Source organism: Sander vitreus, chromosome 14 (genome assembly GCF_031162955.1).
Source record: "Sander vitreus isolate 19-12246 chromosome 14, sanVit1, whole genome shotgun sequence".
NCBI classification, from domain to species: Eukaryota; Metazoa; Chordata; class Actinopteri; order Perciformes; family Percidae; genus Sander; species Sander vitreus.
This window is the reverse complement of record NC_135868.1, coordinates 21,891,429-21,919,300: the sequence shown is the minus strand read 5'-3', so window position 1 is coordinate 21,919,300 and position 27,872 is coordinate 21,891,429. Positions and strand designations below refer to the sequence as shown.

At 42.3% G+C, this 27,872-nt stretch overlaps 1 protein-coding gene across 4 annotated transcripts in view; it reads right to left on the bottom strand.

The window, feature by feature from the left end:
* LOC144528784 (growth factor receptor-bound protein 10-like) overlaps positions 1-27,550 on the bottom strand; it is a 41,071-nt gene extending 13,521 nt beyond the window's left edge. The window contains exons 1-6 of one of the 4 annotated variants that reach the window (XM_078267610.1): positions 27,244-27,550; positions 24,990-25,097; positions 18,010-18,103; positions 13,151-13,403; positions 12,249-12,372; positions 2,011-2,167 (exon numbers count right to left, since the gene is read on the bottom strand). In XM_078267610.1, coding sequence (XP_078123736.1) covers positions 2,011-2,167; positions 12,249-12,372; positions 13,151-13,403; positions 18,010-18,103; positions 24,990-25,040 — 679 coding nt within the window. In that variant the 5' untranslated portion in view covers positions 25,041-25,097; positions 27,244-27,550. The other 3 variants (XM_078267611.1, XM_078267613.1, XM_078267612.1) reach the window with 3 other exon arrangements.
* Positions 27,551-27,872: the final 322 nt, after the last annotated feature.

Here is a 27,872-nt window from a genome sequence, read left to right as displayed (position 1 = left end):
TGACATGGAGAGGGGGGAGGAGAAGGAGGAGGAGGAGGTGGTGGTGAGGGCATTGCAGGAAGATGATGTCATGTATTTAGGCTGATTGCTGAGAGCAGCGAAGCCATAAGCAAAGTACAAGCCACAGACAAACACACAACCACACATTAAGAGCTCACACAGGCCTAACCTGCTCACTGTGCACCACAGAGGCACAATTATTTTCTTTCTGTGTGTGTGTGTGTGTGTGTGTGTGTGTGTGTGTGTGTGTGTGTGTGTGTGTGTGTGTGTGTGTGTGTGTGTGTGTGTGTGTGTGTGTGTGTGTGTGTGTGTGTGAATGTGTGTTCTTGTGTAACTATATTCGTGGGGTCCAAAAACCATGAATACAGTATACTTGTGGGGTCCGGACAGCTTTGTGGGACCAAAATGCTGGACCCCACAACTTTAAAGGGCTGTTTGAGGGTTAAGACTGGATTTTAGGATTAGGGTTAGAATTAGGTTATGGTTATGGTGAGGGTAAGGGTTAAGGTTAGGCATTTAGTTGTGATGGTTAAGGTTAGGGTAAGGGGCTAGGGAATGCATTATGTCATGACGGGTCCCCACAAAGATAGTGTGTGTGTGTGTGTGTGTGTGTGTGTGTGTGTGTGTGTGTGTGTTTTCAGCCCTCTTTCTTGAAGTTGATTGTATATGATCTCAGAGTGAGGCCACTTAGAAATAGATAGTGACAGGATGGTCCAGTTCTGCATGGACACACACACACGCAATATGATAGCAACCGGGATTTAGCACTAAATCTCCCTTCCAGATTAACTCACAAAGTCTTGTTTAATTAAGAAAAAAATAAAACTGTAGTCATTTAGGGTGGAAATTTCGGAGTTCTTTTTGAGTGTGTGTGTGTGTGTGTGTGTGTGTGTGTGTGTGTGTGTGTGTGTGTGCACGCTGGCTGCAAGCAGGGGATTTTTTTTGTGGGTTAAGGAAAGATTCATTGGCTGGGAAGGGTAGGGGCTCGTCTGACAGAGAAATGCGATTGGTTCCTTCCAGCTGGGGTATGACGCTTTAGTCCAGGCCTCTCCACCCCCCCCTTAATCTCTCCCTCTCTTTTGCTCTCTCTCACTCTTTGTCTCTCTCTCTCTTTTTCCCTTCCTCCCTCTCCTCACCTCACATTCCATCTCTCCAGTGCACCTTTTTCAGAAACGCAGATCAAGCAGCAAAGCACAAAGCAATCCTTTGACTCTAAAAATATGACTCGAGAGTAGGAAATTCTCACCAAGGACAAAGACAGACCCAGGAGAAAAAAAATGAAGACATAAATAAAGCTTCAAAAGGAGACACTGCAAAAGTGAAGAAGCAAAGCATGAGTCTTATGTTTTTGTTTTTTCTCTTCCACTGAGCGAATTATTGGGAGGGAACAGGCATGTAAGCGGAACATGGGAAATACTTAATCCTACAACCAACACACCTCCCTCCCTGAGCCGTATAGAAGGCATACAAGCACTGGTGCCATGCTCAAGTGAACATACACACAAGAGAGTATTCCCAACCATGCAGACACACACACACACACACACACACACACACACACACACACACACACACACACACACAGATGTAGGAAGGTAAATGCTCCATAATTAATTGTACCCTTCTTTTATACACTTTCTCAAGGCTGGTTTAAACAAAATATTTCATCACAACTGTATGCATCACAGTTGTCTACTGAACGACATAGCCTTTTACAGAAAAAGAGCAAAAATTAAGGCTCTTTTTGGAAAATATAACTGATAATGTAACAGATTTTGACTCATATTAGTGGTGGGTCGCCTGACTGCTGTTGTATCACCCTATCATAAACTGCTACACTACTGCACATAACCAACCCAGATACAGAGAGGCACAAAGTAGTATCAAAAGTAGATTGATGTTCATTTTTGCCAAAAGGAGCATGACTATAGACACAAGAGTCTGCCAAATCCATGCCTGTGTGCACACACACACTCACCATATACAGTATACATACACACACATTCTTACCGAGGCCAAGGACGGGGTGGTGCTCCACCAGACTCCAGGCGTTGTCGTCCAAACAGTGGCTCTTGTAGACCAGGAGCTGACACACATCTCTGGCCGTCATGTCTGCTGGGATCTCCACCACTTTACCGGCCCCATCCTCACTCCACACCTTCACTATCTGGAAACACATGGGAATAATAATGGGAATGTGGATACAAGAGCAGTGAAGGTCATGTTTTGACAGGCTGGAAAAAGTCTAATAAGAGTCACAGGGCGTGATGTGTCCTGAGCCACTTTCAGGAATTTGAATCCGCAAGAGAAAAGGGAGAATGTTTCAGATTAGAGGCTACATTTACCTCCATACCCAGGTGCTTTGTCAAATCCACTCTTAAAAAGTCCTGTTCATATGATTTTATCACTCCAACATGAGAACCGCTTAAAAAAAAGGAAGAAGGATGACGTCCAGGAAAGGTTGGCCAGCACTGTGCTCTCAGTTCAACTCTTTGTCCACGGCTAAACCAAACTCACTCACATCCACCGATACGCATGTAAACCTGCTCACGCACAAACCACAATAACACGTTTTCTGTCACATGCAAGAATATCTGCAATCGGAAAAGGAGAAAAAACTAATATTCACACTTGGACAGTAAGATAAAATTATGTATTACACATCTTGCATTTTGTCCTCAAAAATGTCATCGCTGGGAGCAGCAAGTGGGTACAGTTCAAAGCACGAGTACCTCCCATTGTTGCGCCATTTTGAACCATATCAGCCAAGTGCCCAAACCGAAATTTAAACCGGGTGTAATTTTGTCTTCTCTGAGTGTGTTGCTGCACAGATAACCACAGACCAGCTGCTTCACACCACTGTATGAGCAGATTCACCCACGCCACAGAGAGCTCGCTACCACATGCAGCGCAACACATAAATATGAGGAAATTAACATTGGAAAGTGCCTGAAAACCACACAGACGATTCAGATTATCTTCCATATATCAGAAGGAAATTGTGTGTGTGTGTGTGTGTGTGTGTGTGTGTGTGTGTGTGTGTGTGTGTGTGTGTGTGTGTGCGCGCGTGTATGTGTGTGTCTCCTTACACACCCACATACTTAACATCTTCTGTCCACGGCAGGGATTCTGCTGCCCTGCACGTCACACAAAACCACCGGGGAACAACTGTTGAAAATTACATGAGACAAGACACAAATAGGGTGATGGGTAAGGCCCGGAAGTATGGTATGGAAAATGAAGTCGAACATTGGCACCACAAAGTAGAAACAAACAAAACACCAAAAACCGACAGCAACGGCGGCCTAGAAATGACACAAAAAAACCAGCACAGTGTTGCAAATAGAGACTCCAAATGCAACCAGAAACAACGTCACAGCGCTCTCTTCCAGAAGCCAGAAGACCTCCTCTCTTCCCTCACGCCCCCGTACGAAAAAAGTGATTTCATGACGCATGAGTTTTGCTTGAAAAAAGTTTTAGAAACAGTGACGGTGGAAAAATGCAAAGGTCCTCATCGCTGCAAAGTGATAACAGCAAACGCGTACACACACACAGCTCCCGACACACATCCGGAAAAGAAAGGAACGCGCACACAAGTCTTTTACCTCCACAGCCTGAAATAGGCAACAGTCTGGAGAGCAGGATGGCATTTTCACACTGAGACGCCTTCCAGTGACACAGAGAGACAGAGGGAGAGAGGGAGAGAGAGGGAGGGGGGGAGGAGGAGGAGGAGGAGGGAAGGAGAGGGAGGGAGGGAAGGAAGTCAGAAAGAGAGGGAGGGAGGGAGGGACAGATTGGCAAGGAGAATGCGAGAGGTAAGGGGGAGAGGGAGGAAGTGACAGAGGAAGGACGAGAGTGAAAGAGAGACAGAGCAAAAGAGAGACAGCCTGCTCCTTCTTCTCGTGCTGGGCAGCATAAAGGCTGAGCTGCGGAGAGTGGTATGAGCCGCCGCTCCTCTCCTCCCTCCTCCTATTCCTCCCCTTCCTCCTCCTCCTCCCCTTCCTCCTCCTCACACTGGATTAACCCAGTGTGGGATTTTTAAAAGGTGAGCTGCTACCTGTCACGTACTCTACACTCTTATCTTCAAGGCTACGTTCAAATCCTCTCATCCCTCCCAAAAAAGATCACCATCAGCTCCTTTTACCGATGGCGCCGCACCAAAAGTAGTCTTTCTCCCTAAAACACGCCCACAACTCCACACAAATGCGCGCACACACACACACACACACACACACACACACACGGATAGAGGAAAACCAGCTCAAACTACTAAGCCAATCACTGAAAACATACACACACATCCCGTATTCTTATGCATCCACTGACATTTGCTTTGAGCTGCCTGACGGTTTTAATTTCTACCCCCTCCCTCCTATCCTCTTCCTCAGCAGTATGTGAAATACTATGAGAGAGTGTTAGGACCAGAGCAACATGTGTAACACACACTCACGGCTTCGAGGTTTGCAAAGAAGGCAATTGAAAGAAAACAGTGGGGTGATTCGATATGAAGCTGTAGGGATCACGTGTCGGGCGTTTGGGCTTTGCTGAGGGGGGTCAAGGGAGGGGTAGAGAGGGGGTTGGGGGGGAAGAGGTGGTTGCTCAGCAAATCTGGCCTGCCGAGAGAGAGAGAGAGAGAGAGAGAGAGAGAGAGAGAGAGAGAGACAGAGAAAGAAATAGAGAAAGAGAAAAGAACTATGGAGGAATGTCAGTAATGCAATACTGAGTCATAATAAGGCGCATGTGTAGAGTGCAGGCCAACCCAGCTGGCCCCTAATACAGTGTGCATGAGAACTATGAGCCGCACACACACACACACACACACACACACACACACACACAGACACTTAAAAGAGGAAGATAAAATGTAAACTATGACAACCAGCTCCAGCAGTTTTTTTTTATTTCACTGCTCGGCTTTTTCCTCCAGTCTCATGCTGCAGCTTTGCAGCCATCTGGGGAGCAGTATAACTCTGGGCTCTTACATGTGAAAGAAAGGGAGATAACAAGCTCACTTTCCTTTGGTTTAATCTCCCTTTTCTTTCTAATTTTTCTATTTCCGTTTCCATTTGTTCATTTACTTGTTCTTTAACTTTCTAACAAGTTAAAGACCCCCCGATTTCCCTTCCCCCACTTCCCTCTTTTTTTCTCCACCAGAGGCGGGTGAGGGGTGGAAACGTACAGGGTTATTGGTCTCCTATGCTGCTTATAGCAACACACACACACACACAAACCATAGCATATTGGATTGAAGGGTCATGGACAGACACCTGCATGCCTATAAACAAACACATACACACAAGCACAGTGTGTACGGGGTCAGAGGTCAAACACAATAATCTGCACCAGGGTCAGGCCCACTTGACCGAGTGGTTTATGGGCCCCTAAACCTATCAGGCTGTAGGCAAACACACACACATACAACAAATGCACACACTCTTACAAGCTAACACAGGCAGTAAACTGGTTGTCTTAAGCCAGAGCAGATCTGTTCCACAGTAATACAACCCACTGATTGTAAAAAACGATCTTAATTCATTCATAGATAGGGGGGGTGCAGGGGTAGTGATGGCCACCATCTTATTAATGCATTCTGGGATGTTTTATTATTTACAAACCGTGGTGTCAAAGGATAATATAAAACTTACAAATGTAATGACTGGACTTAGAGGTTGACGTGGTTTGACAGCAGGAAAACAAACCTGGAAGAAAAATGATAAAAACTTGGATGCAAAAAAAGCATAATGTGGAAAGTTGTAAGTGGCAATTTATTTGCTGCACCACAGACAAATTAACAGCAAGTAATTACTACTTAGAGTATTGAAAACATAGTGAAGCATACAAAGAAATATAGTATGTGATGAAAAATGATTTGATAAAAACTGGAGAAAAAAAATGATGTCATGTGCATTATGAATGTAGATTGCCAAGAAAAAGAAAGTAAAACCTTTGCAATTAACTACATTTATGCACAATGTATCCATAAAATGTGGTCTAATCTTGATCAAAGTCACAATAACAGACAAATTCTCATCATAGACATAAACATAAACTAATAACACTCAAATACTTTGTGAATTGGCATATTTATTAAATATTCCAATGTTAAAAATCCAAATAGGAAAGCGTATGTGAACCTCTTTACAAGAGACCTTAAAAAGCTACTACAAGTCAGATATTCCCATCAATGAATTGAAATTGTAGATAGTGCTTAGTAGTGCCTTGTTCTTTACAAAACACATGAAAAATATTGACTACTGACACTCATCTCTTCACAAGCTGATGTGAACCATCCCTCATTCACATGTGCTTTCAGAGGACTTCAGAAAAAGCAAGATGGCAAAAAAAAAAAAAGGTGGAAGAGAACGCCTGGGGCACATGGTGTGTTCCATTTGTAATTGGAAGTCGGAATTTTTTGAGTTCTAAGTCGGAAACACGTCCCCCTGAAGTCAGATTTCAGAGTTTGGAAGTCAGAGAACCTTACAGAACATCGAGCAAGCCGCTGCTCCGTGCACCAACAGCAGTGAAAGCTGTGGTAATATACAGTTTATTAGCAATCAGTCTTAAATACAGTACTGTCCAACTTCTATCTGTGGACATGTTGTTACGCTGTTTGTATACACAAAAAACAGCCTAATGTGTTGTTATAAATGGTATCGCTAACATTGGATAGAGCAAACCCCACGGTGAAATTCGACTTGTTTTAACGGAACACCATCAACTCGGGTGTGACGTCATTCCCAGCTCAGCCTTTCAACTTCTGAGTTAAATGGAACGCACTAACACTTACCTGATTTTTTACAAGTTTTAGGGTAGCTGTCAGTTATCTGAGGCTTCATAGAAGTTGTAAGATGTAACACGAAAATGCCATCAAACACAGTGAAACATTAACTACAAAATGGCTTAAACGTAAGAAAAGTAATGTTTCAGAATAGTTAAAGGGATAGTTTGGATATTTTTGAAGTGGGGTTGTATGAGGTACTTATCCATAGTCAGTGTATTACCTACAGTAGATCACTATATTTAGAATGTTTCACCGCTTTACCTTGCTGTCAGACAGCTCTGTTTAAGTTTACAGAGGGGGAAGTGAAAACGTTATCCATGATCTCTTGAAAGCCACCAGACTCCTTTGACAAAACTAGTAATTTTACCTCGCAGAACACGTGAGTTGCTGTCCTACCGCTGCCTCAATCGGTTAGTTTAGTATCACTTCCAGACAAATTTAAAAAATCTGTTAGTTATTTTTTTCTGAAGATGTATATATTACCTGCCAATTATTCTACTGTAAATGGCATAACATTTTTACAAAATGGCTATAGATATTCATTTAACGGCCAATTCTTAGATTGTTCTGCAATAGTAGAAATTATTATACCAGCAACTACAAACCACTGTTGGAGGCTTCCATTGTAGACTAACACACCAATCACCAATGTCAGCATTTGAAGGCTGGTTGCTGGTGACTTCCCACCCTGGTCTAATACAGCATCAGTTGTCTTTCATGTCTGTGAGTGGTCGGGTTTCAAGCCAGACAGAGCTGATTAGCTCTGCAGACAGGCCAAACTCAATTTCACCTCACTGGAGCGCCACCACAAAGCCTCAGTGAGTGGCTCACTTCCCCCCCCACCCCATGACACCATCTCTCTCTCACAGAGAAAGCCTCCGAATGACTGATAGATTATCGATACTTAGTATACTTAGTCCTGGGAATCCCTTCTTGTGTAAGTATCACCCAAAGTTTTTACTAAATAAAGTCATGTGGGCGTTGGTGCAATTTATCCAATAAAACAGAACTTGGCATATAGAAATAAAACTTTAGATTTGGCAGAAATGTTTACACAGTGATTTATTTTTCCATGCAAAGATCCCATCCACCCATCATCTTTAATCCAATTTGTGTGGTCTGAGAAGGAAACACAAAGCTCTGCAGCCACAGAATGAATGCCTGCTGCATAGTTTGGTCATGTACAATATCATTGATATCATATGATAAAATCCCAATAAAACTCCCTCTTCAGGAATTTACATTTTATGTTTTGTCCAAAAGCCTAATTTTAAAAATGGTTTAATCAGTGTTGCAATCAGATGCAGACAATCTGAATTCGTGGCTCCCCTCAAAGTTCTTCCAGATATTATACACTAACAACCAAGGTTCTTAGGTGCCTTAAACAATCAGTTCTCATCATTATCTAGTTGCATTTTCTATAGTTTCTACAGGAAGAACTGAATGTTTCATCAAGTTCTAGTTTGACATTCCACATGTAATCCTCCGACAGCACATTCAAGTGTGTGCGTGCGTGCGTGCCCGTGTGTGTGAAGCGTAAAATAAAAGCAGCAAAGCAAAGAAGAGTATGTTCCCTGATAAATTACAAAGTTGCGTCATTACATTGCCACGGCATTGAAAACATTTACTGCTTGGCAGAAACTCAAAATGTCCTGCAAATCTTCATTACACACACATGCACCTGATCTGATTGCAGTGGGTCAGCAGACCATCGCGTGCAAAAGTTCATCAGCTGACCACAGACAGAGAGGGAGGTATGAGTCTTAAACTCGGAGAGTGTGTGACTCTGACTCAAGTGCCTTAATTTAGTTTTTGTGACACTGCTACAGCATATATACTGTAGCCATAGATTTAAAAATAAGTAACTGTCTTATCAGCTATTAAAAATCTCTTCAAGCAAATTAGAATAAGAATAATGCATAGTAAAATACAGTATTATCAAATCACTAAGCACAGACCGGCTATTAAAAGACAACCAGAAGGCAAACATTGTAAAAATGTGAGGGACAATGTTGTTTAGCATAAGGTTCAGAGTGTTGACACAACGGCTCAACATCAACAATGCTGAATTATCTCAAAAAGCATCCACCTCTTTCAAGCGAGGAGGATGGAGGGGAAAAGGTTTGACAAGTCCATCACAACATTAGCTCCAGACATGTATTAGATATCAAAGACAAATAAAAAGAAATTCTTCTGATGATGTCGCTAGAGGGAAAGTCTGGGGATCTCCAAAATGTGGCATTAACGTCCATGACAACTTTTATGGCAACCCATCCGATGGTTTTTGATCTAGCGGTGCTAGAGGAAAAGTCAGGAGATCATTAAAGGCATTAGGATAATGTCTTTGCAGAATTTCACGGCAGTTCATCTAATAGTTGTTGAGGTATTGCAGTCAGGACAAAGTGGTGGACCGACCAAACCGACCAACATTGCCATCCCTAGATGTGCTGGCATTGCTAAAAAGAAAATCGATCAGAGTGTAAATGGTTGTTAAATTTCACAAGCACCAAATATTTTAATAATACTATAATAACTATAACTATACTATAATAATACACTGAATAACACTCTTTCACATCCTTTTTTTTCCATTAAAAGCCTTGTTCCACAGGGAGGTCAGAGGTCAGGGTCATTTAAAGAGAAGTTAAGGGGTTCAGTGTCAGTGTTGCTGTTGCTTAAAGCTACTGCAGCAGGTTGGATGCTTGCCAACACAGGGGGCTTGAAACAGAGTTCTTTGCTTGAGAGATTGTCTCTTTAACCACTGGGCCTCCCTGCTGTCCCTGATGTTTGTAATGTTGTGTCTCTGGCCACAAATAAAGGCCGGAGTTGCGTTACTGCCGCAGTCATGATGCCAAAGCAAACCCATTCGCCCAGTGTTGAAAGACATGACCTGACCAAATTCTTGTCAAAGCCGGGGTAACATTACTGAAATGTATGGTGTAAGACTGCCACAACTTGCGTGGGAAACGGCTGCTATCAGAGTTCAGCATTAAGTCAGACTACTGAACAGTCTTTGGCAGTAGCAGCAACTAAACCCCATGCAAAGAGTTAAATAAGATCCCCTAAACTAGTTTCTAAAATCTGATGGAGACACAGCATCATGTTATCTGTTCATGATACCCTGAGGACAAATCCATTTATGTTATTAGAGACAATGAGGGCCAAAAACCTGTCATGTCACGCACATACCGTATACAGTTTTACTGGCTCATAATATAAGCTCCCTTAGAGAAAGACTGAAGCTTAGTGAAGAATGTTCAACTCTACAGCTGGAGGGAGAGATCCTATGATAAAACCATGCCAATGCAAATACGATGCAACTATGTCTGTAGACGAACAGATTGTTGTGTCAGCCATCCTCAAAGCTTGGACAAAACTGACTTGCACACATCCATGCATACATGTACTCAAACATCTTCATAATCTTCACTAGCCTTTAGCCTTTCTGTTAGTTTACACATAGCATTACACAACATAGCATGCCAACACAGGCACTGACGTCTGGAGCTAAAGTCGTGGCCAGTGTGACGCTGGTCTTGCTGAACTTAAGTGATTTGATCAGTAAAGGTTTCATTCAATCAGCAGAAGACTAGTCATGGCATTAGAAAGAATTAAAGTACACGATGGTTCCACACGCATCCACCAAAGGAGGCCATTTAATACTGGGGCTGGTTTAGTCATAACATTGTTAAACGAGACTAAAAGTCTACAGTCATGCTAACAGCTATGTAAGGCTTAAGGCTCTGACACACCAGGCCATCGGCCAATATCAGGCGATCATTGATTGTCTGCCACTGTAGTAGCAACTGTCCAATAGCTGCTGATTTTAGTCTGAACCGACATTGCCATCCCTCGAACAATGCAATCAATGTTGCTCCATGTAGCCTTTTAAGCATTAATGTATCACTGTCATATCACTTTGGTTAATGAACTAATCAAATTACACTGGAGAGGTTTCTTTACACTTGTGGCTTTCATTTCCCATGATCCCCATCACTTCCAGCCACACATTTATCAGTCTTCCAGCCACCATTGCTTGTTGTTTCTCTTTTGCTGACAATGATAAACATGATGGAATGTTGGAAGTGATTTTTCCATGAGCTTTATCGCTGTTCGTGCTGGAAAAATACTACCATCTTCCTGTTTTTGTGCCAATAAGCAGTCTTGAAAAATGTCCTGCCTAATCCAACCTGGGTAAATGCTACAAAAAAAATGCAGTAAAGAAGAAGTAAAATGCTGCCTACCTCTGAGCCATAATCAGTTTGAGACATTATAGCAGAAATGTGTCATCTATGTCAGATACAAAGCATATGCAAAGCAGTTTTAAGAAATATCTAAATGTAAATATACTATTTATAGCAATATACAAATGCATTTTCCTCTCTATAGCAATAAGATACATAAGACAATAGATAAATGAACTAAACTGGATAAAATGTAGATGTTCTGGGAAAGACAACATGATGCAACATCTGGTCAGCTCTCACAGACTCAAACACACACAAACGATTCTTTGTACAAACTGCAAACTTGTTCTCTCTCCAGACCTTGTGAGATGAGATCAACAAAATGCAAAAATAATGCTATCACATGTTTTTGTGTGCGTGTGAACTGAATATTGCCACTTGTGCGTGTAATTATATGTGTAAGTGCGCAAGAAAGGTTGAGCATCTAAAATAACTCTTATTGTTCAGGGTGGGCATCCTGAAAACATCTTTGAGAGGGATGGAACATTCCTGGGACAGGAGGCTCTACCGGGGGAAGGAAGGGCAAGGTTAACACACACACACACACACACACACACACACACACACGTTAAGAGCCAAGGTTAAAGCGTGTGAACCGGAAATGGGCGCCTGTCTTGCCAGAGTCGGCAGACAGGTTCAGAGAGCTCCAACCTGCAGATGTTCCCAGCCGTATTCCCAGCTCCGCTACGGAAGTCTGCGCTCTGTCTGCAGCATCCTGGAGACATTGCTCACCTCCGTCCACAGCAAAACATGTCTGTCACTCTGTGTGTGTGTGTGTGTGTGTGTGTGTGTGTGTGTGATTGATAATGATGCTTCCACAAGAACACACACATACAGTACAGTCAGATAACCCAGGGTGAGCTGTGTAATAGAAGGTAAGATTGTCCGCAGCCAAAGTCAACACATGCTGTTCTGACCTGAACATAACAGGCCAGTCAGCGGGTTTCACCACACACACACACACACACACACACACACAATAGTGGTCAAGTAAAGGACATCAAATACAACGAGGAGTCCAAAATATATCACAACTATTGTGATACTGACCAGTAACCATTTCAGAAACGTTGGTGGGGTTAGTTTTTCCCTGTCCCAGCACTGAAAGGTAGCCACTCAGTCACGAAGCTTCCAACACTAGCATACCTGCCTCCTCCAGTCAGTTGTATAATTTCAGTGAGTGTGTATTAGTGCCAATGATGCGGTATGGGTGTGCTTACGTGGTTGTCAGAGGTCTGTATGGGGCTGAGCACGGGGGAGCCTGCTGGACTGCAGAGCTCAGGGAAAGGGTTGGGGATGGCAGGCAGGGAGGCTGGACGCAGCCGATGCTCTTCCTGCAGGCACCTGCAGAGGGAGACACATACACTAATGTCATGGCTGGCTAGTCATCGCAACACTGACAATACTGCACACACATGATGATGCCGCAGGGTTTCCCCCAGTGTATTGCAAGCCCGGTGGCCCACCGGGCCTAAGTTGCCCCCTACCAGGTCTAAGTCTCTGGTAATTTTTTTAAAATGTATTTTTAAGACGTTCTTTAAACTACAGTTACAGTGGGACTGCTCGGTTGGAAACTTAGAAGTAGTCATATTTTCAAATCTCAAGTTAGCTTTTAGCAGTGACTTAATGTAGGGCCCCAATGGAATCTGCCTTTTAGCTTTTTTTAATTCTCAATTTTGCCATGCCATCCATCAAAGAAAATAATAGCCTTTACATTATTGCTGCCATCAGTCTGTGACTGGCCCCAGCTGGGCCCTTGGAAAAAAGACACTTACCACCGGGCGATTAAAAATTGCTTAAAAGTTATCTTTGACCAACAAGATATTTTTGAGTTTGGTATAAAATAGCAAAGTGTTTGTGGCCTTTAAAATCACAATCAAAAACAAAACAAGACTAACGTCAAAATGCTTTAGAAGCTTATTAATAACACTTTTCTAATTAATGTGATTTTCAAAGAGTGTCTTATTGTCTTAATTTATATTTTCTACAAAACAACAAAAGCACACAGTTCAAAAGTGTTCTTCCTATCTTGTTTTTTATACATATTTTCAGTTTTGCCAGCTGTCTTTATCTTAACATTAGAGAGTGAAATGGATGCAGGGGACAGGTAATGTGTGTCTACCTGACGGCCTGGATGTGCATGGGCTGAGAGTGCCGCAGCTTCTCCCTGGAGGGGGAGGAAGGGAGCAAGGGCGGGGTGTGACGACGGTGGGACTGGCCCTGTCCCGCGTAGGCATGGTGCATGTGGTGGTGTTGGTGTGGAGCATGCACATGGCCATTGTTCAGGATTAGCGCCGTGTCTGCCTGCGTAGAGTACACACTCTCCATGGAGGAGTTCATGTCATTCACTAGCTGCTCCAGATCCACATCGTCGTCTGTAGAAGCGGGCGGACAGTGGGATGGGAGAGGTGGAGAAGGGTGGAAGAAGAAAGTGAGTGAGTGGCAGCAAAAGTTGCAGGACAGCAGATCCACTCGCCTCAGGAGGATCCTGTTAGGGTGAAACTCCTACTGTGCATACTGAGACAATGCCACATCATTCTGACCTTTAATTAGTTGTTATTTAACACAGTCAACAGTCTAAATATTGTCAGAAGCACATTGTGGTCCGGAACCATCGAGCACAAGAGCAGAGAGAACATACAGCCTTGTTTTGAAGTATCACTACTCCTCGTGTTGGATTTCATTTTGGCTTGGATTTCTTCCAATGGCTGTGTATTAGACTAACTCGCTAGCTTCCCATTGGTCAGATTATGTGAAACCTGTCATTCAAGGGGCTGAGTTGTTCATCAAGCACTGTAAATTGGAACCAACAGTCACCCACAGACTGAACCCACACTAAACCAAACCAGGGTGAAAGGGTCTCTAGAGCTGCTCTTACAGGGCAGTCAACAAGGCAGTTGCCAGTCATTGCTTGTCTTTTAACCTGACTGGTTATTAATTAACTGAAGTCAGTCCAGGATTAATACTTAATACAGCACAATCAATTGCCCTTCAGAAACAAATGGAGTTGAACTTCCAGACTGCATTTTCTAAACATACACTTCTTATAAGTATATGTGCACTGCCAGCTAGTGGGGAAAAGTGTACTAGCGGGATTGAAATATCTCTCATAAAGCCAGTTTTAGGTCAAGGGCAGATGAGTGCAAGACTTAGTATGTCCATTAAATGTCCCTACAAGTGTGGTATGTGCTACGGCCTGTGTGTGTGTGTGTGTGTGTGTGTGTGTGTGTGTGTGTGTACATGTCCAAAGCCCTTTGGTCCTATGTGTGTCCCACCCCAACACCACACACAGAATTCCTGACATTCCTGTCAGAAGAAATTACAGCACTCAGGGAACGTTCACGATCAGGACAAAGTAGGGCACCAACACACACACACACACACACACACACACACACACACACAGCCTTGGACACCATGTACTCTATGCAGTGTTGTTGAGCATGTGCATGTAATTATACAGAATTAAACAAAAAAAGTACACATTGTACTGCATGTACACACACACACACACACACACACACACACATCTCAGATCACAAAGAGGTATGCATGACACACATACACACACAGAAAAGACATTCTGGGACAGAAGGGCATGTGATGCTGGGGTTCATGAGTGGGACATGGGTTGGGGAGGGGACACACACACAGAAAAAAACAAGAGAGCACATACTGTAGGCCTTTTTCACATTTGTACTTGTCATAGTAGGAAAAGCACAGATATGAGTGAGTCCATATGAATAATACCAGGAAAGGAGACAGCTCAATGAAATTCAGCCATCATTCTTTTTTTTTGAAGATTAGTTTTTGGGGCTTTTCCCTTTATTCGATAGTGACAGTGGATAGACAGGAAAGGGGGAGAGAAAGAGAGGGGATGACACGCAGCAAAGGGCTGCAGGTCGGATTCAAACCTGGGCTGCTGCAGAGGACATGGGGCGCACACTCTTACTGGGTGAGCTAGAGGCCACCCCAAAACTTCAGCCATGATTAATTTTTTATTATTTACACGTGCTTTTCTTACTGTAACATGTCAAAATAGCTTCTGTGAAAAAGGCCTATTACACATTAAAGGCTGCAGGTGGAGCGATAAATGTAACTCTTCAGAACTTTATCCAGAAATCTTATCCTCCATCTTAATTTTGGCAATAGGAATTTTTTTTTTTCTCTTCCCTGTTGAAGCACTACTTTGCGATTAAGGCTGATAAGCCGGCAGGAGATTTACATAAAAATGTAGCCTAGTGCAGCTTTAAGAGGATAATGATGGTTTCATTGGCATTCCTCTCCCTCCTCCCGTTGCTGGCTTGGCCCACACTGCACTACTGGCTTCAGTCGGTGAAGCCAGAGGACATATAGCATGAAAATGCCTCCTCCTTCTCTTCTACTAACTGTGACTTTGAATGTATGTAGATGAACTGCAGCAGCACTCTGGTTAGCTTCTGACAACAAAACCTACCATACAAGTGTGGCCAATTCATTCCTGTAATATCCCAGAATACACTGAATGAGCGCTTTTTGTCCCTGGCCACTTCAACCCGCAATCATCGATCTCTGACGGCAGTCTCGAGGTCAGAGAAGAGAGCTGGGTGTTCAGGTTTTTAAGGGCAAAGTGCAATTGAATTACTTTATTTGCAATAAAAAAATATATACTCCAGTTATATTTATCATAAACATGCACTTGGTACTTTTGCAGGAGTCAACAAATCATTTAATTCTGTACCGAGATCACTTTGAATTTTTTGTTGTCACTGTAGTCACATTTTGCATTGTAGGAAGCCCGTTTTTTCCTTATGGATAATAAAGTGAAAGTGAAACTAGTGACGTCTGAGCACACTCATCACACAGGATGTGTAAGTGCAGGTGAGTAAAATGCTTTTAACAATCATTACTGAGATGCAAGTTTCTGAACTTTTAACTTTAACTAACTAGCATAGGTCTGTATTTATAAAGCTCAATGAATTAACTCTATTGAAGTGAAGCAGGTCAAGTCTGGAGGAAAAGCACACAAAACAAATAAGAGGCTTCATAACAATAAATACAAACAAAACATAAAATCTGGTACAGTATATTGGCTGGTTTACATGCAGTCAATGCCATGGTATGTATGACACATGTCGTCAGATCATCATAAAAGACAGGCCCAGCATAAATGAAGGGCGTGTAACCTGACCTGGCAATATCTAAATATATACAGCACGTCCATCAGTGAGGTTGATGTGATCTTTCTCTGGAGTACAAAGTCAGAACAAAACAGCAGCTGGGTGTCTTTGACTCTGGCTTTTTTGTTAAAGCTATCAATCAGGGTTTTTTTTCTACCAAGACATATTATCAGGGAAACTCAATGATTGATGGCTACACTAAAAACTGAATGAGTCTCCTTAAAAACAATAGGCATTTGACAGATTAAGGCTTATGTAACTTTATATGATGGCCTTTAGCATAGGAAATTCAGATCAGTTAAACATCTCATCTATTTATTTATTTATTCAGAACCAATCTTCATCTTATTTTACTGGCGTCTGCTCTTTGAACATTAACTAATCTGTAAAAGGAGTGCTTGTTTCCCTGATGCTGATGCATGTGATCCACATACTGTAGATGGAAATTTGGATCACTGTACACAAACCTACAGTACACTTTCTTTTGCAGAAAAGGACATAGTAAATTCTGTGGAGTAATAGCGTCTGGAGAAGAGAATGAAGTCACACTCACTCTGTGTGTTAATCTGAACTTCTCTGTTCTTTGTTTTGGTAGGTGGGCTGGGTGCACGTGCATGTTAGTGTATGCAAGTCCCTCCCCTTGAAACTGTTGCCGCCCCCCCCCCCCCTCCGTCTCTTCGTGTTCGGGTCCCACTGGCTAGCTAATCTCCGTTGCTCTGGCCCAGGCCGGGAGTGCACGGGAGAGCGGTGGTCCAATGGCCATTATTACCCATGGTGGCTGGATGAAGTCGTAGCAGAAGCATAACGCACACCCTCTTGCAACGTCAAAGGTGAGCACCATGTGCAGGCAAACCCAGCCCAGACTCTGAATGTCGTAAATAACACCTTTAAGTTAATTGCTGCAATCTATACTTTTTATGTGTAGTTAAGGAAAGCAGGAGTATTATTAGTGCAAAAGTTTTTCCAGTTGTTAAAAAGGCAGAGAAAGCCCCCTCTTATCACTCTGGGGTCGTCTGTGGTGTCACAGCCTGTAATGTAACCACAGTGAGTATGAACCAGCATACCTTCTACTATATCCACCCCCTGCCCCACAGACATATGGCCTATGTACCATAAACTCCCCTCTGCCCTGCACTGGGTGACCTATAGCCCTATATATACACACACACCATCCACTCGCCCCTGTTCATGTGAAGTCTTAGTTAATACTCTCACAGAGCAGACAATCCACTTAACCACCAAGCCAAGTGAAGGATAAGAAAAAAGGTTGGGGAGAGATAATTCACATTCTCTGCTCTTCACAAGTTGGCCGCTTTCCAAAAAGGATTCCCAAGATTTTCCACAATGGCTGAAGGGATTTCTAGGAATATTTTAGGAGCAGGCTAATGCGCGCGCTAGTGTGTGTGTGTGTGTGTGTGTGTGTGTGTGTGTGTGTGGAGGGGGGGTTGTAGAAAAGTGCTGAGCAGTGCTAAAAAAAGTGGGGGAGGCACTTTAACACTTGACTATAACCTCTCCATCTGGAGAGCAGAGCCTGCAGTGATGAAGGGAGACAATGTCCTAGATGGAGTTGGCGATAGCGAATAAGATGGGGATTTCTAGGAACACAGGAAGAACATTCAGTGGAACCGCAAATGTGTTTTGGCTCTGGAGAGATCCCATGAAGAAAGGTATGAAAAAGGGAAATATGGAAGTAACTGTCATCCATCTTTTACAACATTACGAGTAGATAGAGAGAGAATGGGGAATATGACAATATTTCATAGTTTCTGATTTTCATCTCTGTATAGATTTAACATAGGTTGGATGAGGAGAGGAGAGTTACCATGGTGATGTGGGACATTTTGATTGGCTGAGCGCTGAAAGCCTGGAACAATCAGCTCCTCAGGCCTGCGAGAGGAAGTGCGGTCCATGCTCTCCTGTCAAAAAAGGCAGAAAAAATAAAGATTTTATTGCGGTACAAACCATGCAGTGGGTTTGACATGTCGAATATTTCAGTGAAGGGTAAGACAACTTATTTTCTTCTAAGACAACTTATTTTCAGAGTTCAAAGGGTCCGACAAAGGGTGGGTTCATGCCTCTGCTTTCTAGGAACATCAAGCCCTAAGTTCAGAGACCTGTGACACTTTGATCCTGTGGCACTGTGACACTCTCTCTCGCTCTCTCTCTCTCTCTCTCTCTCACACACACACACACACACACACACACACACGCGCACACTAGTCTTAAACTCACAAATGGAAACTCACATGAGATACTGATTTGTGCGTATCAGAAAAAAAGTAGATACCAGAAAACATACCAGCTCACACTTATACAAGTTCACACGTCTGGAGATGCACGCACACACTGCCAAGCTCCTCACATATTGTCTAATTTGAAGCAGCCTCAAGGCAGGATAGCTGCAGAGCAGAAATGGAGGGTAGAAGGCCAAACAAATTGTCAATCTTCCCTTTTCCAGGAAAAAGCAGAACGAGGAAAGCATTGCTTCCAGGAACTGCTCGTGGCCAGGGGTCCAGTTGTGCATTCATGCACGCACACACACTCGCAGCTCCCCTCAGTGCTTCAGAAACATCCATAAATGCCCAGAGTAAGATTTATAGCTCTGAGAAGCCAAAAGCTTTCCAAGGAAGGCAACTTGGCTACAGGGCCTGTGTACTGACAAAACAAAGTCTGCAGGCTTCAGCTAGAGCTACAACAACTTGCTCACTAAACTCCCTCTGATATCTTACTCATCATATGAAAGACAAGCCCTTTTCACACATGCACTGCAAACCTAAAATTATCTGGACATTACCCGGCGGAGCTGTATGTGAGAACACAAATGTCCGAATCAGTTGGACTAGACAATAAATGGTATTTAGCTGCCAGCTCCATAGCACAAACTCTGTGTTATCTCTGATTAAGTCCAAAATGTGAGAGTTCACAGCAAAAGAATGGGCATGTTGATGGTGTTTCATGCGGCTCATGCAGAACCAGAAGAAATCAAACATCAGGGTGAAGAAGAAGAAAATGTCAACTGAAGAGACAACGAGATTCAGGAACTTCTGTTGGTAAGAGCCGATACTGACATTGTCAGACAAATTGAAGGAACAAGAGACTTGGTTTTTTTATGACCAAATTATGAAAGCGTGGTGTAATCCGCATCATGTCCTGTCAGCTGCACACTCTACCCAGCGCCAAGCCAGGTCTAAACCAAACCAAACGTTTTTCCAGTAAGTGAGAATGTGTCTGACACAGACAATCTCTTGTTGAGTCCTACATGTGTGAAAGGGAAAACCCTGGACTATTTTAGAACCACATTTCTCAGACATTGCCTGGAGTTCATAAAGTAAAAAACAAGCAAACATGCAAACAACAATGAGCATTACTCCAGACGAGATAACCTCACATTTACCTCTTAAACTCTGCTGGATCCACAGGTAGGTCCATCTTTACAAACTGATGTTGCATGGACAAACCATGTAAATTGAAAAAAAAGCTACTTAGCTTAGCACACAGACTGGAAATGGAGAAATAGCTAGTTTGACAATGTTCAAAGGTAGAAAGTGTGGCAACCAGCACCTTTAAAGCTCACCAATTTAAATGATAGAGATAACTTACTATTTGTTACATCTGTAAATTATGTGCCGGATTATTTCTTGGCTAAAAGCAGTAACTAAATGAAGCTAGGATATAGGAAATAGTGGTACATAAAGCCCCATAAAACTGTGAATTGACGTTTTTACATTTCAGTTTTTGTACAGATAAAACAAATTAGATATAAAGAGTTAAAATATCTTAGAAAGCTGTTGGTAGGGGGATTTTGTTACCTTAGGAAAGAGCCAGACTAGCTGTGTTTATTCACGGTTTCCAGTCTTTGTGTGAAGCTAAGCTAACCAGCTGCTGGTTGTAGCCTAATACGGCAGACGAGAGAGTGGAATAGATCTTGTCATCTAACTCTTAAGTAAGCGAAAGTCTTACGTGTTTTACTATTCCTCTAAGATACCAGATATGTCAGGCTGTATTATGGGGAAATGTGGATACAATGATGCACAGACACACTTCTACTAAATGTACATAATCTTAACTAAATAAATAAATTAAGGTGTAAGAATCTTATAGCCACAATGAAGAGTTGGGAGTGGCACATAGAGAATATGTATGTCATTGTTTTTTAAATGTTAGGAAACTTAAGGACAAATCAAGAGTTTAAGAGAGAAATGTTGTTGTTGGTAAACATTACAGCCATACGATCTGTGTCCGTAATTCTTCTTTCAGCACTGGTTTGGGATTACCTTTTCCTGGACATAAGAGTGTAATTGTGTCCACTGCATGGAGTTGGGGGCAGGACAGTGTCCTAGATCTAGTAACAGATATCACTAGCAGCGGTGTTAATATATAGCTACAAGTAAACCCAAGGCAAATCCCCCCTCCCCCTCCTCAGCAGCACTAGCTGATCTGTATAGATAGTGTGCAGGCCATGTTGATGTGGCTTCTATGGTGTGCAATAAAGTGCCTGTTGTTAAAAGGTGAACAAGTTTGAGTCTGCAGCCTTGCTAGCAAATCTGTGAGGCTGCACTTGGGCACAGAGGTGCTTTTGAGCTAAATGCTGATGTCAGCATGCAAACATATTCACAAGGACAATGCTAACATGCTGATGTTTGTGTACCATGTTCAATATCTTAAGTTAGCATGCTAACTTTTGCTAATTTGTGCTAAACACAAACTACAACTGAGGCTGATGGGAATGTCATTAGTTTTGCAGGTATCTAGCCATAAAAGTATTGGACATTTTGACCTGATGATGGTGCTAGATGAAAAGTTACGAGCTGACCAAAATTAGTAGGATTCATCCTGAGCGGGATAAGAATGTCTTGAACTAAAATTGTATGGCAATCCATCTACTTTATGTTAAGATATTGTTTGTTAAGATATTTCAGTGTGGAATAAAGTTGTGGACCAATTGACCAACGTAAAATTATAGCTAGTTGACAAAACCCAAACCCAGCACTACTGGTTTTCTTGAAGGACTAATTGGTTGTTTTTGCATCTTTGGCAAGATTTACAGAAATAGCCTTATTAGACATACTTTTCAGATGCAATATGCTGGTGGATTGACTACAGTCTGTGCTAAACCATGTTGGAGTTCCTTCCAAATGAGATTTCTTTAAAAAAAAAAAAAAAAAAAAACTTAAAGTGCTCATATTATGCTCATTTTAAGGTTCATAATTGTATTTAGAGGTTATATCAGAATAGTTTTACATGGTTTAATTTTCAGAAAACACCATATATATTTGTTGTACTGCACCTTGCTGCAGCTCCTCTTTTCACCCTGTGTGTTGAGCTCTGTTTTAGCTACAGAGTGAGGCATCACACTTCTGTTCCATCTTTGTTGGGAGTTGCACACGCGCCGTACCTAAGGACTACTACCCAGTCAGAAGCAGAGTATGAGGGTGTGCTACGCAAGCAGCTAGGCGAGCATTATAATTGAACATTATGTCACAGAAGTAAAGGCTGGACTACAACAGAGCTATTTGGAGCAGTTTGTGAACAGTGTTTTCTCTGGAAGATGGTAATCCTTTGGGGTGGACTTTGGGCTTTTTCACTTTGTAAACCTATAACATGCACACAAAATCTATATATAACACAATAAAGGAAAGGGGAAAGCCAAAAAGCACAATAGGAGCACTTTAACAGGTCAATGAACAGTGTCAAACGGTTGTCAGAGGTTGTGTGAAGAAATCTTGTTCAAGGTTGCTGGCTTTGAACAATGTTGTCTCCTCCCGCTTGTTCCTTTCTTCTGGAGGACTGCTTGCTTTGATTCTCTGTCCTACTGAAATTAAAGAGTCATTTCCTGTGGTTTTCATTTATTTCAACCAATGTTATGGTTCTTGGAGTCCGTAGAACTTCTACAAACGTCACCGCTGTCACTCCACTGTCACTCTATAGCCCCCAGCATTAACATCTAGGCATTTCAACATACTTTCAGAGAATCAATTGCTACGCTTCCTCGAAAGTGCGAGACTGAGCGTGCCCATTGCCGTGGTGACCACTGCGTACAGCTGCTAACATCTGAGCTCTCAAAACATAAAGATAGGAATAAACTGTAATCCATGTTCTCAGACAGAACAGACACGTTCGGGACTGTTTGCATAAATAGTGACGTTCAGGGGAGGATCTGTTGAACGCTTCATTCTTTCTGCTCTTCCGACTGGTTAAAGTCATAACTCAGCTGAGCTTCGAGTGTATGCACTGTGGTTTCTCAGTGCTCTGCAGTTCATGTGTATGCACATGAACAAATACACACTCATATATAAGGAGATGGGAGGGAAAAAAGAGAACTGCTTCCTCAGAGTCATCTCTGGCATTGATCCAAAGTTCTCACTAAGAGACAGACGCATACACTTTGGAGACAGGCCTGGAACGAAGCCCAGATTCCCAAACATGCCTGGCGTTATGTAAGTATGTAGAAAAGAGGGCTCATTTGGTCCTTATCTATACACACTAAACCTACAGTGACTGCCTGCAGAGAGACTCCATGGGGCATATGTGTGTGTGCCATGCTGTGTCACGTCAACGGGCAAGCTTTACATAAAAACACACACAGAGCAATGTTGTAACCCACTTCTCTCCCTCTAACTATGAAACTCAGTTTTTTTCTAGATGCAGAGAGGAGGAATGTTGTTTTCTATGGGGGATTCAATTCACTATTCACTGCAGTCTTACTGGTGCAAAACCCTTTCCTGGAAGCTAACGTGACCCAATCCAACTTCATGTCAGCTCAACAGGGGCTCAGCGGTCCCACGGTTTGGGTTAGCAGGGAGGTGCATTTATGTACCTCCACTAAGAGGAATAGTGGCTACGTCACCTCTATCGTCCCATCCGTCCCAGTAAGACGTCATGCCATCAATCCCATGCTTTCAGGCCTGTCACACAACAAAGCCCACGGCTTGTTATTGTTGTTTGTTTAGCGCTCTATTTATAGACCTCCACGATGCTCTTTAGCCAAATTCTTTAGGTTACTGGAGGGTTAGAGAGGAGAAAATCCGAGCTAAGAAACAAAGGGCACATTCTGCAAGAGTTGGACAGTGGAAGTGGGTCTGTTGTGCTGCATATATGCCATATTTCACCCAACTAGGCTAAGAGTCATTTACTGTGAAGCAAGTAGACTCACAGAGCCACTGTACAAATGTTGATACACACATAGAGGTTTGTACAACTATATGTGTTAGGACGTTCCCCTAACTACAGTATTTCCCTAACTCATAACCCAAACATAAACCCTTTTCTAACCTAAAGATAAAAAGATAATTCCAAATGTAAAGCTGCAATAATCAGTATTTTTATATTAATGAAATAATATGTGTAACATGAACAGTGAAAAGTTAGCAATTAGCTTGTAAACACAGAGGAGCATTTAGCAGCTACAAAAACACATATTTTGTCTTAGGAGACAGAGCTAAAGGAGAGAGAATATTGGACTTACGCTCCCCTGGTGGCCAAGCAACAATCCAAAAAACCTATTCAAAATAAATGCTAATTTAGCTTAGTGTCTGCTAAATACATGAACAGACATCTGTTTGCTGAAACATACACCGTAAAGGTGGTATGCCAATAAAGGTGTTTTCAGATTCTAGTGCTTACTTCTATTTTTAACGTGGATCTTACTTTTGTAGATATTTACATAATTATTATTCATTATGATAACATTTTACTCACCAACTTCATTTCTGAAATGAGAGAAAAACGGCGACAATGCAAGAACGAAGTTTAACGCAGCAAATACACGAGCAGTTAGCTAACAGCTAACTTACGTAGCTTTCGAATTATGCAGGAAAATAGCAAACTTTGCCCCACAGCCGAGTTCACAGGTGTCAATTTGACTCAATGCAGAGGTTTTTATGGACAATATAAAAATGCTGTAAAATAAATGTACCAACATTTGAGCCAAGATATCAATCCTAATCACATTTAATTGATTACTTGGCAAAGACAGCATATGCTTTAGCATTAGCATGCACAAAGACAGCACTATCTACTAACAACACAGATGAAAGTTGGGCAGATCTTTTTTTTAAATACTATGTCCCCCCCACCCCACAACTTTGATCAATAATTAACAATATTAAGAAGCAACTTTAAAAAGGATCCAAGTTGAATTTTATTGAAATAAAAGTTCAGAACGATATTATAAACAAACTATTGTTTTTCACATAAATCATGTTTATTCAACTTAGTTTTATTCCATTTTTCTACCTGGTCATCCAAGGCACTGTATTAAGCCTCACACATAAATGATCCCTTTAAGTTAGTTAACTTTAGTACAAAACATACTCACAATGATTCTATTATCAAAGCAGTTAAGGTTTGCGTGACTTCCTGCCATCACTGATTACAATACTATTACTTTTCCATTGTTGTTGTTTGTCCATCGTGGACATTGACCACCTCTATAATCAAGGCATTTTGCTTTGACTATCGATGAGGTGGAATATGACTCAAAGACATTTGGACTTGTCAACCACAGGTGCAACTAATTACATTAATAATGGGAGCAATGTAATTGTGTATGCTGGCTCACAACTGGCAAAGCCAAAAGAAATGGGGCCATCGTTAAAGTTAGTTTTTCTCAGCTTTTCCTGGTATGTCAAGGAAAGTCAAAATATCCAAAGTAGAAGGGTCTACAGCCCTGCATGAGCTTTTCTGTCTCATGAACCAAACTGTAGTGTGTACAATTGCTGTAACATTTTCTTGATTAAGATGTTCCCATCCAACACTGACAAGCACTCATACATACATACATACAACACCCAAAATATTTACCTGGTAGTTTGAGGGACGCAAGAAGTAGTCAGGGCATCCCGCTAAGGCCATGGTGTTCCTTCAGTGTTCCCTCTGTAGGGAATGACACCCTCTGGTCTTACCAGCACCCTGCTCATGAAGGAAGAACACAGCACAGGATACACAATGTATGAAATATACTGTACATAGAAAAGAAAGCACCTATCACTAAACTGACTGATTAAAAAATGATTGAAAAAAGAGAAAAGTAATGAGGCAACTCACGAAAAAGTAAATTTGCAAAATTAACAAACCATCCCAAGTGAGTGTTGTGATCCGTGCTAAACACCATGCAACAACTTTGCCAAAAATGGTATCTATTTGGTATGCCTAAAGACGAGGCAAAAAAACCCTACACCCCTCTCTCTGCTAAAGAGAAAACAAAGCCTGCATATGCGAATGAATGTGCGTGCATGGATGAACATGTTCACACCAAATCCAAATGTAAACACAGCCATTGTGTACGACACACACACACACAAGTCACTTCCCAAACAAAGCCTGGGGCTTAAGACTAAATAAGAAACCCTCTCCAAGCTAGCAACACATGACCACTCACCACCTGCAGACTGAAGGGGACAGCAAAAAGGGGGGAAGAGGGGGAGAGCCTTTCTGAAGGAACCCGAAATAGGATTCGGCTTTTCCACTGCATTGTGCAGCATTATCTGCTGTGAGTGAACAAGGGGGAAGTTTTGCATGTGTGTGTGTTTGGAAAGAGGATACACACTGCAACAAATTTCCATTTCAACCTCTTCTGCATTGAGTCTTGTGTTGCTTGGATGACCATGCAAATCAATTTATTTTGTGCATTGTTATATAGACGGACATTGATGCAAGTTATCTTCAAAAGTGTTAAAACTAACTAACTTGCAGCAACACCCCAAACCAACCACTTGAATATGAGGATAAATGGGTACCTTGGCCCCGCATTATGTCATTTTTGAATCAGATTTCTTTCTTTATTGTTTTGGCTGGAAAATCCTATTCTCGCCTGTTGGTGGAAATCCCAGATCCCCATCAAAATCTAGTCGACTGCTCCCTCTAAGAACTCATACATATCTGCCCACCCAATTTCATGGAAAGCTGCAATAACATTTAGAGAAGTCCAGCTCATTCTCTCAATTCAAGAAAAATACAAATGATCCACAAAAGGAAAAAATGCCTTGTTAAAGATCAATTTTTCTGCAGCCCACACACAAATTTCAGGAAGGTGCTGCAACCGATACTGCTTCCAACAAAGGTTCGGCAAACTGAACACACACACACACACACACACACACACACACACACACACACACACACACACACACCTCTGCATCTCTCTCACTAAATAGCTCAAATCACTCCTTGACTCTGCTGGTTTTTCTTCACTTTCTCACCCAGCATGTCTCCATTGTACAGGTCATTATATAACAGATATCAGATGGTTCAAACAATGTCTCTTCCTCCTCCTCCTCGTCCTCCTCCCCCTCTTCTCTCTCTTTTCACCCCACTAATTACTGTTTCCACGGGGGCTTTGCTATCTTTAGATTGCTCTGCTGACTGAGAATCTGTGTCTAAATGTGTGTGCACAGTTGCACACATATTGAAAACACAGCCTTTCAGCTGCTGATAATTCCACTCCCCCCCCCACTGCGACCGGTTTTATATCTCACACGTTCTTACATAGGCTTATGCGTGTGGTCACACCTATCAAACTGCTGGCCAAAAGGGCAAACGGGGCTGATCGTATGTTTGGCTAATAAGCCTGAAAGCAAAGCCAAAGCGCTTGACATTTGCTGACATTTGTGGTTCCTCCTGTAGAGAAAGGAAGTAATTCAGCTTTACTGGTCATACGAGGAGATCTACGGAGAGAATTAAATGGAGAACGGAGCAACTTAATAATGCCACACATGTAGACCCACTGGTGTGTTGAGGAGTAGCCTAGTTGTAGTGTTAGAAAATAACTCATGAAGTCAACAACATCTTCTCAGATGCTCTGCATCCTTTATATGCCAATCTCTTCATGGGCTATATTACCTACCTGACAGACTTTAAGATATCTACAGTGACTTTGTATCTCATGCCACAGCTGAAAAAAAAGTATTATCTCTGCCAATAAAAACGCTGGTAAAGTAAGTTGAACGGCGTCTCACCTCCTCTGCATCCATGTGCATGAGCATTAAGCTGAAGAGTGTCTGACACTGAGTTAAACCATATGCCTTCCACACTACAAACAAATAACCTAAGTGCTTACGGTAATCAAAGGGCAGCACGCAGCTCAAGAATCGTGTCCGGGACGCACGGCGGAGCAGCACTCGGCGCGCTTCGACTGTCTTCGTCTGGATCTCCACACACAAACTGATTCCCTCCCTAAAAACTCGTTCCCTCTATGCTCTCTCTCGACTGTTCAGTCGTCTGCACCCTTTTCTCCCCGAGGTGCTTTCCTTGCGCACGTACACACATGAACGCAAACTTGCACACACCCCAACACACGCACACATGCACTGTTCTCAACCAGCACTTTTCGACCAGCTGACGCTACTCGCTCGCTATCCACACACGCTCGCTCGCTCTCTCTCTCTCTCTCTCTCTCTAAAGGAAACCTCTCTCCGCCCCGCGCAGTTCACAGCAGCACACTGCAAAAAGTAAACATTTGTTTTACAAGCTGTTGTTCAATATATAAATCCCACGTTTATCCAAACAAGTACGAGGATACGAATTTATCCCCAGAGTTTTCACTGACGAAGCGGTCATTTTATTTTAAAAGAATTTCCACGTTTTTAAGACTCAAATTAACTATGAAGGTTGACATTTTTTGCAGTGTGTTCAAGACCTGACTTTAACCCTTCAAGTAGAGGGGGCCTTGACACAGGCACAGTTGAT